The sequence below is a fragment of the Heterodontus francisci genome, chromosome 9, assembly GCF_036365525.1.
Source record: "Heterodontus francisci isolate sHetFra1 chromosome 9, sHetFra1.hap1, whole genome shotgun sequence".
Taxonomy (NCBI): domain Eukaryota; kingdom Metazoa; phylum Chordata; class Chondrichthyes; order Heterodontiformes; family Heterodontidae; genus Heterodontus; species Heterodontus francisci.
Window position 1 is genome coordinate 54,904,873 of NC_090379.1, and position 14,241 is coordinate 54,919,113.

Sequence of the window (14,241 nt, forward strand, 5' to 3'; positions counted from 1 at the left end):
GGACTGCTTCAGTATCTGAGGAGTCACGAATGGTGCTGAACATTATGCAATCATCAGCGAACATCCCCACTTTTGACCTTATGATTGAAGGAAGGTCATTGATGAAGCAGCTGAAGATGGTTGGGCCTAGGACACTACCCTGAGGAACTCCTGCAGTGATGTCCTGGAGCTCAGATGATTGACCTCCAATAACCACAACCATCTTCCTTTGCGCTAGGTATGACTCCAGCCAGCGGAGGGTTTTCCCCCTGATTCCCATTGACCTCAGTTTTGCTTGGGCTCCTTGATGCCATACCCGGTCAAATACTGCCTTGATGTCAAGGGCAGTCACCCTCACCTCACCTCTTGAGTTTCCTCCCTAGCTTCTCTTAGCAGCCTGGGATACATCTCATCTGGGCCTGGTGATTAATTTTCTCGCTTACGTGTTGCACTCCTCTTCCTTAACTTCAATGTCTGCATTATCTCCCTCTTTTTTTTTTACAGAGATACAGCACTGAAACAGGCCCTTCAGCCCACCGAGTCTGTGCCGACCATCGACCATTGATACTAATCCTACACTAATTCCATATTCCTACCACATCCCCACCTGTCCCTATATTTTCCCTACCACCTACCTATACTAGGAGCAATTTATAATGGCCAATTAACCTATCAACCAGCAAGTCTTTGGCTTGTGGGAGGAAACCAGAGCACCCGGAGGAAACCCACGCAGACACAGGGAGAACTTGCAAACTCCACACAGGCAGTACCCAGAATTGAACCCGGGTCGCTGGAGCTGTGAGGCTGCGGTGCTAACCACTGCGCCACTGTGCCGCCCCTTTTGTGAAGACTGATGCAAAGTTTTCATTAAGAGCATGCTACGTCTTCTGCCTCCACACACAGGTTACCTCTCTGGTCTCTAACTGACCCTACTCTTTCCTTAATTATCCTTTTGCTGTTTATATATTTAGAAAACATCTTTGTACTTTTCTTGATTTTGCTTGCCAGTATTTTTTCAGGCTCTCTCTGCTTTCCTAATTTCATTTTTAATTTCACCCCACACTTTCAATACTCTCCTCTAGGCTTTCTGCAGTATTGAGCCCTCAGTATCAGACAATAAGATTCCCTTTTTTGCCTTATCCTACTCTGTATGCGCCTTGACATCCAAGAGGCTCTAGATTTGGGAGTTCCACTCATTCTTTGTGGGAACATATTTGCTCTGAACCCTATCTCCTCTTTGAATGCCTCCCACAGCTCTGACACTGATTTACCTTAAGTAACTATTTCCAGTCCATTTTCTCTAAGATCACATCTCGGTTTAGCAAAATTGACCTTTCCCCAATTGAGAGCTTATATTCCTGACCTGTCTTTGTCCTTTTCCATGACTATGCTGAATCTAACTGAATTATGGTCACAAGAGGGCAGGAGGCTGTTTAAGCATGCAAATCAGGGTTCTGAGCAGAGCATACACATGTATGTCAGACCCACTTTCTCCAGGCTTTGCTCAAGCATCTGACAGTCCTTAAAGAGCCTGCTGGAGGCTTTCCAGAAAAGGTATGTTGTTTATTTTTTTTAAAAAGAAAAGATTTTAAATTGTTTCCCCTGGTCCCGAAAAGATCTTCCTCACTGTGGTTTGTTCTTGTTACCACCATCCCCAGCATGTTCTCTTCCCCAACAGGCTTTACCCTGACTTTGCATGACCACTGGCCGATCTCCCACCTCAGGAAACTGAAGGGCTGCAGCACTGCACCCATTTGCCACCTGCAGCTCACTGGAAAAGTGTTAAGGAGGCCCAAACCTAAAATCAGGTTGGGCCTCCCGAATGCCGCTTTGGATGGGTACTGCAGGCACATTGTCAACATTGTGCCCATGTCAGGCCCAAGTAGAAAATCATCTCTCACGACTTCTTACATTTACTGGGCTGAATTTTATTGGGGCGCCACATTCGCCAGCCGCCGCCAAGCCCCTGCGATTGTTAGAATCATGGCGCCGAGCCGCCCTCTCCATATTACGTGGGGAAAGGCGGGACATTCGGCGCAGCGAGAGTGTGTTTGACAGCTGTGCAGCAGGTGTTGGGGCCCTATTTTAAGCGCCCCAGCACCTGCTTCCCGACAGCTGTCAAAGAATACTTACCTGACTGTTGAAGAGCGGGGCTGCTGTCAATCTGGCAGCAAAGCAGAAAGTCCTGGAGAAATCCAGCAGGTCAGGCAGCATCTGTGGAGAGAGAAGCAGAGTTAACTTGTCCAAGTTCACAGACCTGAAAATTAACTCTGTTTCTCTCTCCACAAATGCTGCCTGGCCTGCTGAATGACCCCAGCACTTTCCGCTTTGCTGTCTCATACTTACCCTGCTGTGTCCCAGTGTCCTGTGAAGTTGCGATCCTCTTCTTCCACTCAAGTGTAACATTCCTTCTTGTAGGCGTGCCGCACCTGGGTGAATAATCTCAAATTTGCACATTCCAGGATGTGAGACTTAAATAGACCATAAAAGGTATTACAGAGGTTTACAGAGGTTTACAGAGAACACACTGTCACAAATGGGAATGCACGGGTGTCACAACAATGTAAATACATCTTTCACTAAATGTTCCTCACCAACATGTGTGTCCTTTTCTCTGTGTGAATGATGTGTGCCAGCATGTAGAGCCAATGGCACATCCTTTTGCACCGTTGGCCTTTCAGGACAGCCAACATAAGCAATATCATTACCATGCCACTATTACTCATCAGCGTCTCCACGGATACAGTGACATGGACATTGGCTCAGTCAGCTGCTGCCTCTAATGGTTTACACAGGGATGCTGCAGATGTGGAATGGTGCACAGCAGGTGAGCAAGGGTGATGTGTGGCTTACAGAGCTCATGTCAGTTCCTATGGAGCAGACAGCCTTTGTCTGATAAACCACTGCCATACGTCCCTAGCTCACTGCTAGCCCTGGGTGCAGAGCCTGGGTGCCATCTGCCCTCCCATACATCTTTCATGTTGTAGGTCCTCAACGTCCTCATAGTCCAAGGAGGAATCCTGTTGACGTCTCTCCTCATCATGCCAGGCCTGGTCCCTATTGGGTGCGTAGTTGTGCAGAGCAGAAAGGAGCTGGCCTTTTCGGCCCGTGGTACTGTGGTATCCATCCAGGCATTGGAGACGCTCTTTCAGCATGCTGATCTCCTGCTCAATGGTGGCTCATGTAGCTCAGCGGCTGGCGTTGTATCTCTCCTCTGCAGCAGTGGTGGAGTCTCTCACTGGTGTCGGGAGCCATGTCTGCAAAGGATAGCCCTTATCTCCAAGAAGCAACCCCTCCATCTGAGTCAGTTCAGTGATCAGCGGTGGTAGCCGGGACTGCCGCAAGACCCAGGTGTCATGGCAGCTGCCTGAGAAGCGGTCACACATTCGAAGCAAGCATCTGCAGTGTTCACATACCAGCTTCACCTAGATTGAGAGGGCTCCTTTAATGGTGATGTCTGTAGGTGGTAGCCTGGCAGTAGGCCTGATGGCCACATGAGTGCAGTCTATGAACATTATAACCTATGGTTCTCTGGCAATGGTTCCAGAACCAAATGCCCTCTGGGCCTGGCTGTGAGAGCCCGTCCTGAAGCGGACAACCTCACTGGCCCTCTGGCGCAGGGCATCAGTGACCTCCCTGATGCAGCGGTGCACTGCTGACTGTGTGACCCCACAAAGGTCTCTGGTGGGCTCCTAAAAGGCTGCAGAGGCATCAGGCTTGAGAACTGCTGCCACAATGGGGAACAAAGGCATGGGATGTCCACCAGAGCCCATGGACTGCAGGTCATCCTTGAGTAAGGCACAGAGACGTGTCACCACCCTCTCTATATGCACAATCTCCTCTGACACTGGTGCTCTGACATCTGATGGCATGTCATGTGGGGCACGGCAACTGTAATGGCGAGCTCCCCTTGCGGGCTGCTGCTCACGGCCTCTACGTAGATCGCACCTGCCTGTTGATATTGCCTCTGGTGCATACAGATCCTCATGTGCAGAGGATCACACAATGTAGGATGAGCCATCCCTATTTCCATGTGATAAATAAAGTTGATCCCTGCATGTATTCAAAGGTTCCTAACAGGGCATGGATTGGTGTTGACGGGTACGTCAGCTGCTTTCCTGGATCAACTATGTGGCGTGCCATAGCACTCAGAGTGGCACAACGTGTCCACATCAAGATCCTACCAGCTGAATTGATTGCCCCCACCATCCATAACATCTTAATGCTCCTGCCCTTTCTGGCACCTCCCCACATACAGGGTGCCTAATGTGCCATTGCCCCCTCACTAACACAGAGCGTACACTGTCAACGGAGGGATGGTACATGGTACATCCCTTTATGCCAGCACAGCTTTCCCTCCAGTAATCTCAGACCCCCTCCCTTTCAGAATGCAGAGTTATACCCCTGTGTATCCCCCCTCCCTCTTCCCTTTAAGAATGCAGAGTGAGGACCCGCCGGCTTTCCAGATCGTGAACGGGACAGCATGTAACGGCTGCCCATTCAACGGAAAATCTGGCAGTGTCGGTGGAGAGGTGGCGTGCTGCATAATCAGCCTAGGTAAGTAAGCATTACCATATGCCAATTGCGGTGCTGTCACCGTGCGGCGGGGTGCTGTCACCAACGTCCCGCCGCTGCCGGTAAAATGAGCTGGGCCCGTCGCGATGTCGCGGGTCAAGGTGGGCCTCTCCCCGAGCATTTTACCGGCCCCCACGGCGTGACCCATGGCGTCAAGAGGCCGGTAAAATTCAGCCCAATGTGTGGTATCGGAGGGTGGTCACATGATGGGGAAATGTGATGCGTTCTTTCGAAAAGGTAACGGAACTGTGAGCAGCATCTGTGAGCTTCGGATCATTAAGGATGGTACATTAAAAATATTTAAGAATAATGGTTCCTTTTAAAGAGTGGTTCAAACATCAACAGCATTCTGACGTCCTGTACACTCAATACAGACTACCCAAAATTGTTTAATTCAAATAAATAAATCTGATTATTTTTTAAGCATTCAATTCCCATCTTGCTGTGTTATTTACATTGCTTAATTTAAATTATTGGATAATTCAATTCTTTTCGCACAATTTTTTTTTTCAAATTTTCAGACATAGACTGCGCAACCTTTTGTTAAAATGTGAAAGCTCACCATCAATTCTAAGGCTCATGGAAAGTATATACGTTTTCAAAACGCTACAGAAATAGGTATTGAAAAATCCAGTAACTTCAGAAACAGTCTTATTTAGTCATATACAAGTTTGGAATGCTGCTAGTGTCAGCAATACTAAGAGCCTGTCTGCTGTTCAACAGGCTGGATTCTATTTGCTTCCATGGAACTTTAAATGTTTGAAAAGTTTAAAGATTACTTCTTCCAAACCACTGGATTCCCTTTGATGCTAAATGACATGAAGTAGCAGAGGAGTTACTATGAAACCAACTACATGTGCCCATACAGGCATCATTACAGCAATCTCCAAAATAAAACTGTATATTGACTGACCTGGCAGCCCACATTGTGGCTGATCGTTTCCAGGGGGTGTCCTGGTTCCAGGAACTTCCTGGCCTGATTCATCTACACACCAGCAGTGGCCTGTGCTGCTGTGGCATTGCAGAGGGTTGAAGTTCCCTTCTGCATCACACTGAGGAATATGCATTCCGATAGGAGGTCGAGCTCTATGTAGATTGAGCTCTGCTTGTATTTGATCTCGCTGTTCCACACAAGCACTTTTTGGATTTTCAGTTTGTGCTAATGAATTGAAAAGAAAGAAGCCAGATTTCAAAATATCACAGGTAAAAATATAAAGGGCAACATTCGAACATTTAATATTATGTTTGGTATCTTTCCATTCCATTAATTACTTCACAAAAACTAAACATGCAACATCTGGTCCATGACAAAGCTTGCATGAGCATGACATGGCGACATTCACCAAATCAAGTTCAGCTCAGTTGGTGTCGTAAATAGTGAGGAAGAATGCCTTAAATTACAGGACGATATAGATGAGCTGGTAAGATGGGCAGAGCACTGGCAGATGGAATTTAATCCTGAGAAGTGTGAGGTGATGCATTTTGGGAGTACTAACAAGGCACGGGAATATACAATGGATGGTAGGACCCTCGGAAGTACAGAGGGTCAGAGGGACCTTGGTGTACTTGTCCATAGATCACTGAAGGCAGCAGCACAGGTAGCTAAGGTGGTTAGGAAAGCATATGGGATACTTGCCTTCATTAGCCGAGGCAGAGAATATAAGAGCAGGGAGGTTATGATGGAGCTGTATAAAATGCTAGTTAGGCCACAGCTGGAGTATTGTGTACAGTTCTGGTCGCCTCACTATAGGAAGGATGTGAGTGCACTGGAAAGGGTGCAGAGGAGATTCACCAGGATGTTGCCTGGGCTGGAGCATTTCAGCTATGAAGAGACACTGAAAAGGCTAGGGTTGTTTTCCTTAGAGTAGAGAAGGCTGAGGGGAGATATGATTGAGGTATACAAAATTATAAGGGGCATTGATAGGTTAGATAGGAAGAATTTTTTTCCCTTAGCAGAGGCGTCAATAACCAGGGGGCATAGATTTAAGGTAAGGTACGGAAGTTTAGAGGGGATTTGAGGAAAAATTTTTTCACCCAGAGGGTGGCTAGAATCTGGGTGCACTGCCTGAAGAGGTGGTACAGGCAGGAACCCTCATAACATTTAAGAAGTATTTAGATGAGCACTTGAAACGCCATAGCGTACAAGGCTACAGGCCAAGTGCTGGAAAATGGGATTAGAATAGTTAGGTGTTTGATGGCTGGCACAGACACGATGGGCCGAAGGGCTTATTTCTGTGCTGTATAACTCTATGACTCTATGAGTTCTCTTTAAACTCTCTCTCTCATTCACTGTTGTGATTTTTCTCTATCACTTTTGTTAAAATTTTACATCAAAGTAATGCCAGATCCATGTAGTGCTCTCTCAATAAATTTATTTAAAACAAGAATGAAAGGACATTTTGGGCCCAATGTTATGTAACAAACAGGAAAATTACATAATATTTAGTGGTTCAATAGGAATATATTTATATATTAATTAAAAATATACAAATGTATAATTTAATATAATTTTCCAGTTACATTTATTTAATTTTGTTTTCTCTGGCAAACATTTGCACATATCAGAGATAACCCACTCTAAATGGCCAGTGGAGCAGCTTGCTGACAATGTTAATGAGGCCCAATCTTGAAAATGGTTCAGATCTCTGGCCACTTCCATCGGGCAGATGGTGGCGGATACACTCTACCTGCCTCCCATCCAATGTGGTCAGCTGAAATTCGACCCCTATTATTCAATCCATTTCCATAGTCACACTTGCTTAAAATGATAGCAATTGAAAGTAACAGGCACTTGACAGCCACAGAGATAATGAATGCTTAATTCATTTGGCTTCTCTGAAATTTTCCGGCATTATAATTAGATATCAGCCATGGCTCAGTGCTAACGCTCTCTCCTCAGAGTCAGAAGGTTGTGGCTTTCAAGTCCCACTCCAAATACTTGGAAACAAGATCAAGGCTAACACTTCAGTACAGCAATAAAGGAAGTGCTGAAAAGCCAGAGATGCTGTCTTTTGGATAAAACATTAAATCAAGGCCCCTCCTTCCCTCATGGGTAGACGTAAAAGATTTCATGTAACTATTTTGAAGAATAGCAGGGGAGTTCTGACCAATATTTATCCCTCAACCATTGCCTAAAAACAGATAATCTAGATACTATCAAATGCTGTTTGTAGGACCTTGCTGTGTGAAAATTAGCTGCCATATTTCCTGCAATGTAACAAAGGTATTTCATGGTATTGTAATGTGCTTTGGTGTCCTGAAATCATGAAAGGTGCCATATAAACGCAAGTCCTTCTTTTTATCTTTGCTACAACTCTGGCCATTTTGTTTAATTAAAACTAGCAAAGCCCCACAAAACATTTGTGGGCTAATTAGTATCTTTATTGCAACAGTACTTCTTTAAATACAGGATTTCTAGTTAATTTTTCACCAAAGACTTTAACAGAATCAAAACCTCTCACTCTGGAAAAAGCTGCATAAAAGCAGACCATGTGTAAAAACAGGCCTAGGAATATAAATACAAATTTTGTCAAGAGTCTGGCCCTAAGCCATAGAATATGAAAGTTTAATTGGAAACTGATTTCTCCCAAGTTGAAAAGGCAGGTTTACATCTGATGGGCTCAATATTATTCGAGGAATAAACACTCTATTTCCTTGAAATCTGCCTGTTATAATTTCAGTGTCTATCATCAAAGAAAACAGCTTCCTAACTACCAATCTTGTTCCATGACAATGTCCTTGCTTAGGATTGAAGTTTCATAGCAACATTATATCTGCTCCTTCCTTGAGTCTAAGTTTGTGCGGTGGCATATAAATTGGAGTTAGACTGTGTAGAAATTCTGGAAGGTATAGAGTCATACAGCACAGAAACAGGTATAGACTGTTATAAAAACAAGAAATGCTGGAACCACTCAGCAGGTCTAGCAGCATCTGTGGAAAGAGAAGCAGAGTTAACGTTTCGGGTCAGTGACCCTTCTTTGGAACCCACTTCGGAAAGTCGAAGAGACTTAGTAGTTGGCAGGAAAAAAGACAGAGGCGCAAGGGGAGAGCCAACTGTGCAACAGCCCCAACAAACAAATTTCTCTGCAGCACCTGTGGAAGAGCCTGTCACTCCAGAATTGGCCTTTATAGCCACTCCAGGCGCTGCTTCACAAACCACTGACCACCTCCAGGCGCGTATCCATTGTCTCTCGAGATAAGGAGGCCCAAAAGAAAAGAAAGAACTTCGGAAACCACTGTTATCATCACCTTTGTCTATAGAATCAATGCTGATGTATTCTTTTAATTCACCAGAGAGCTTTTCTAAAACTTTTACATTTAAATCTGGTGAATCTTCATTTTTAGCACAAAGAATAGCTTGCGAATAGTAAACCAGATCAAATAAAGGTCCCTGGATTTCTGCCATGCAGAACCAATTCCATCATCCCAGCCCCTCCTCCCATGCTATCCCCTCCTTTCATGCAATCCCCATCCTATGCCATTCCATCCTTCCAATGCCATCCTTCTTATGCCAACCCTGTTCTATTCCTTCGATTCCTCCATCCCATCTCCATCCCGCTCTTGCCATCCCATCCAATCTCTCATGGAAACAATCTCTCCAGCTAGAGTAATTTTGTTTTTGGGCTCCCCTTACCGTCTGTTGTTTTAGTTCTCCACCAACAGTGCCCCCCCACCACCTCACTGCCACGCCACCAACCACTGGCAGCCGCAAATGCGTCACGTGGTTTGGTCCTCCGCGCATTCCATGTGCCTGTGCATGCGCCAATTACTGCCCACCAAATAAACTCATCAACAGACACGCCCCTTAAACTGACAAATCAGAACAGTCCGGACAGACAAATACTATTATTATAGATACTGACTGACCTGGCAGCCCACAGCGTGGTTGACTGCTTCCAGGGGGTGTCCTAGACCCAGGAATTTCCTGTCCATTTTCATCCACACACCAACAGTAGCCTGTACTACCATGGCATTGCAGAGGCCTGAAGTTCCCTTCCTCATCACACTGAGGGACATGGAATCCATGAGATCCATGCAGGTTCAATGCCGTTTGCAGTCTCTCTTTAAGTTGTTCACAAGCAGTCCTGGGAAGTTCATTGAGTGCTAATCAAACAAGAAAAGAGAATTTTGTTTGGAACTATTAAAAAATGAAAGAACAAATCTCTCAAACTGGGTACTTCTTTTCTTGTACACTGCATGTTGTCATTACTCTATTTATAAGAAAGAAAACATACCTAAGGCAATACACTTTATTATGCGATACATTTCACTTCACTGATATGTTTAGTTAATCACTCAAATTGATCCCAATGCTACCACCACCGGGGATGCATGTACCCATAATAATTTTGTATTTTCAATCAGTGTTAAATAGTTCTTTGCAGACACAACATAGATTTCTGTATGTGCAATCTGATAACTGTTACTTCAGAAGACGTCATTATAATTGGAAAGAATTTTGTTTCATTGAATATAGGTTTTTTTTACTGGAATGTGATTGGGAGCAAATTGAAATTGAGGAGAAAGCTTTAATGTTAGAGGATTGTTGGATGACAAACATAAGAAATATATAAAATATCTGATTAAAAAGGAAAAAGAGACTGGAACACTTAAACCAATGGGACGAAAATGTTAATGCACTTGATGGTTATAACAGACAGCTGAAATCCTAATTCAAAATATTGATTTCCCTTCCTAGCTTTCTTCGGTTGGTTTTCTGCTGTTTGTTTTCAATTTTAATCCTTTATTCTTACCTGTATTGTAATCGTACTTTTGAATCTTAGGCCAGGATTTGACCAGTCCATTGGAGACGGGCTGGGAAGGGGGAGAGGTGGTAAAATTGCAGCGAAAGGCATCGGGAGGGAAGCCCGATGTGTTCCCACCTCCATGGGATATTCCCAGCACGAGAACGGCAACGGCTCGGCTGCCCATTGACCAGATGCGGGCGGCCAATTAATTAACCCATTTATGGCCATTTTACCAGGCCACTGCTGTGTGGGAAGTCCTCCAGCTGCATTGAGGCAGCCTCCCATTGGCTTCCCAGGGCAAAGGAGCTCTATGGCAGCAATGGCCACCATCGCGGCACCTACGCCACTGGGGGAGGGTTCACCCCTCTGATCACCAGGGCCTGCCTGCCTGGTCCCAGTACATCAATAAATCTCCAACGGGCCCTTTGAGGGTGCCTCAAGATGGAGATGCCCTCTCCTTCTCCTCGCAGCCTCAGTAGTGGTCACATCTCTGGGTAGCACTGCTGAGGTTGCAGTGCTGCTAGTTCTCTGATTGGGCCAGCAGCATGGACAGCCAGCCCAGAGTCCTTAATTGGACGGCCTCTTAATTGCCCGCCATCAGTAAAATTGCAGCCGCAGTCCTGCCGTCCGCCCACGCGGGCTCAGAACCCACATTTGGTCCCAACGTCGGGACTCACAGCATGCCGCTAAGATCTCAGCCATACACTGAAGATATATTGCCACATTCACTAGGCTACACAATCAAAACAAATGGTGAATGATTTGGTGAGAACAAGGAATCTATATTAACAGCATTGATAAAGAGAGATCAGTAGATATAAAGATTGCAAAGGGTATTCTGAGATGGTTGACAACAGAAGAGACTATGGGAGTGTTGGGGATGATTAGGAAGGATAATCAGTCCTTTTGGATGTAAATAAATGTGTTTGAGCCTTTTATCCCTGTCATATTTACAACTCAATGCCAACCAATAGTGAAAGGCACATTATAATCACAGGAGATAACAGATTCTAGATCAGCTATTCCAGGATAATCAGTTTCTATCAATTACACAGAGATCCTTCTCCAAGTTCCAGGATAGACACACTTTAAAAAAATTATGTCTCCTTATTTTTGCTACAACACTGGTCATTTTGCTTAATTAAAATACTCACTGACCTGGCAGCCCACAGCGTGGTTGACTGCTTCCAGGTGGTGTCCTAGTCCCAGGAATTTCTTGTCCCCTTTCATCCACACACCAGCAGTGACCTGTACTGCTGTGGCATTGCAGAGGCCTGAAGTTCCCTTCTTCATCACACTGAGGGATATGGACTCCAATAAGAGGTTGAGATCCACGCAGGTTCACCTCTGTTTGCAGTCTCTCTCGGTATTGTTCACAAGCAGTCTTTGGATGTTCAATATGTTCTAATCAAACAGAAAAAAACTTTTACTAAACAGAAGTACAAATAACTCAAATTGAGTCATGTACCATTGATTTCTTGTCCAGTGTGTGTTGTTACCAGTCTCATTGTAGGAAAGAAATCATAGCTAAGCCAATACATTTTAACGTGCAATATAATTCACCTGTGATAATCTTAATTCATCATCTCAAACGCTTTCCACCTCTATCACCACCAGGGTTACAACAGTACCCAGCAAAAATCAGATTTTCAGCAAGTGTTACATAGTTTATTGCAGACACAACCCAAGAGTTTTGTATCTGTTATTTGATAAATGTTCTTTTATGAGTATTATTGTGAGGAATTGTTACAGCAGCAATTATCTTGCAGAATCATTCTTCCTGGAGTATAATTGGAAAGAATTTTGTTAAACAGAATGTGGCTGTGTTGAATTTTATTATTGGAATGTAATAGGGGAGAAAAGTTTGATGTCAGATGATTGTTGATTGACCTTTTGTATGCAGAGGGATTTGGCTGTCCTTGTGCATGAAACACAAGAAGTTAACGTACAGGTAGAGCATGCAATTTCTAAGGGCAATGCTACATTAGCCTTTATTGCAAAGAGGTTGGAGTATAAGAGTAAAGAAATCTTGCTTATGTAGGACTTTGATGAGTTTTGGTCTCCTTGCCCAAGGAAGGATATAGTTGCCTTGGAGGGGTGCAACGAAGGTTCACTAGATTCCTAGGATTACAGGGCTGTCCTATGAGGAAGGATTGCATAGAATGGGACTAACTTCTCCGGACAAAAGCAAAATACTGGAAATCTGAAATTAAAACAAAAATTGCTGGAAATACTCAGTTGGTCTGGTAACATCTGTGCAGAGAGAGTTAACATTTCAGGTCAATGACCTTTCATCACAACTTAGTTCTGTTTCTTTCTGCCAGATCTGCTGAGTATTTCCTGCATTTTCTTTTTTTATCTCTAATCTCTGGAGTTTAGAACAATGAGAATTGATCTCATTGAAATGTATAAAATTCTTACAGGGCTTGACAGATACAGGCTGAGAGTTCTTTCCCCTGACTGGAGACTCTAGAGCTAGTGACTCCCAGGTGCAATAGTTGCCATTTAGGGCCTTCATCTCATGATTGCAAGCATCCTTGAAGTGGAGCTATGGGCGCCCCACTGGTCATCTGGCACCAGCTACCTCACCACACAGAAGGTCCTTGGGTATGCGGTCATCTTCCATCCTGTGGACATGTCTGTTTGATTAGTGCCAAAACACATGGGAGCTCTGCCTTTGAGAGGACTGCCACATTTATGGTTTTGTCCTGCCAGGATAAAACCATAATGCATCGCAGACAGCAAAGATGGAAATTATTGAGCTTCTTTTCCTGGTAGCTGTAAGTTGCCCATGTTTCACAGCCATATAGCAAGGTGCTGAGAACACAGGCCTTATAAACCATCAGCTTGGTCCTAAGGGTCAGCTTGGCATTATCCCATGTGTGTTTTGCAAGTCGGCCAGAGGTGGTAGCTGCTTTCGTTAGCCGTGTATCGAGCTTTGCATCAAGGGACAAATTGACTGTCACCATGGACCCAAGGTAGCAGAATTTGCTAACCACTTCCAGTGAGGTGTTATTTAGTGTGATCAGGGGTGGAGATGCAACACTTTGTCCCAAGAACACAGTTTTCTTGACACTTATAGTCAAGGAGAACAAGTTACAGGCATGGGAGAGACAGTCCATGAGTTTCTATAGCTGAGTTTCCACATGAGCGACTAATGCAGCATCATCAGTGTGGAGGAGTTCTCTGATCAGGACGCGATGCATTTTTGTCTTCATTTTCTGCCTTAATAGATTGCCATCTGACCTAGTGTGCAAGTAGACTCCTTCCATGTCTGCAGGGAAGGCAAAGGCCAGGAACATGGAGAAGAAGATGCCAAACAGAAAAACAAGGGTGTAACATTTGCAATTCTCCAGGATTGGAAGACTATGGCAAGTGCCTTCGCAATTTCCACCCTTACTTCCCTAAGTATATTTGGATGCATCTCACTCATCCAGTCTTGGTGACTTATCAACTTTAAGTACAGCCAGCCTATCTAATAGGTCCTTAGGTCCTCTTTATCAATTTTTAGGCCATCCAGTGTCTCAACTACCTCTGCCTTCACCATGACTTGGGCAGCATCTTCTTCCTTGGTAAAGACAGATGCAAAATACTCACTTAGTACCTCAGCCATGCCCCTGCCTCCATGCATAAATCCCCTTTTAGGTTTCTAATTGGCCCTACACCTCTTTCTACTACCGTTTTACTATTTATATGCCTGTAGAAGACTTTTAGATTCCCTTTGTGTTAGCCGTAAGTCTCTTCTTACACTCTTTCTTTGCTTCTCTTGTTTGTTTCTTCACTTCCCCTTTGAACTTTCTATATTCAGCTTGGTTCTCAATTGTATTATTCATCTGACATTTGTCATATACACTCTTTTTCTGCTTCATCTTACTTCTCTATCTCTTTTGTCATTCAGGGAGCTCTGGATCTGTTTGCCCTACCTTTCCCCATCGTGGGA

General features: G+C 44.5%; 1 protein-coding gene across 5 annotated transcripts in view; it reads right to left on the reverse strand.

The window, feature by feature from the left end:
• Window positions 1–14,241, reverse strand: part of nid2a (nidogen 2a (osteonidogen)) — a 165,924-nt gene that overhangs the window by 23,007 nt on the left and 128,676 nt on the right. For all 5 annotated transcript variants that reach the window (XM_068039105.1, XM_068039106.1, XM_068039107.1 and 2 more), the window contains 3 exons: window positions 11,460–11,705; window positions 9,421–9,657; window positions 5,468–5,713 (listed from right to left, as the gene is read on the reverse strand). In XM_068039105.1, the coding sequence (XP_067895206.1) occupies window positions 5,468–5,713; window positions 9,421–9,657; window positions 11,460–11,705 (729 nt within the window). The remainder of the gene's footprint in view (window positions 1–5,467; window positions 5,714–9,420; window positions 9,658–11,459; window positions 11,706–14,241) is intronic.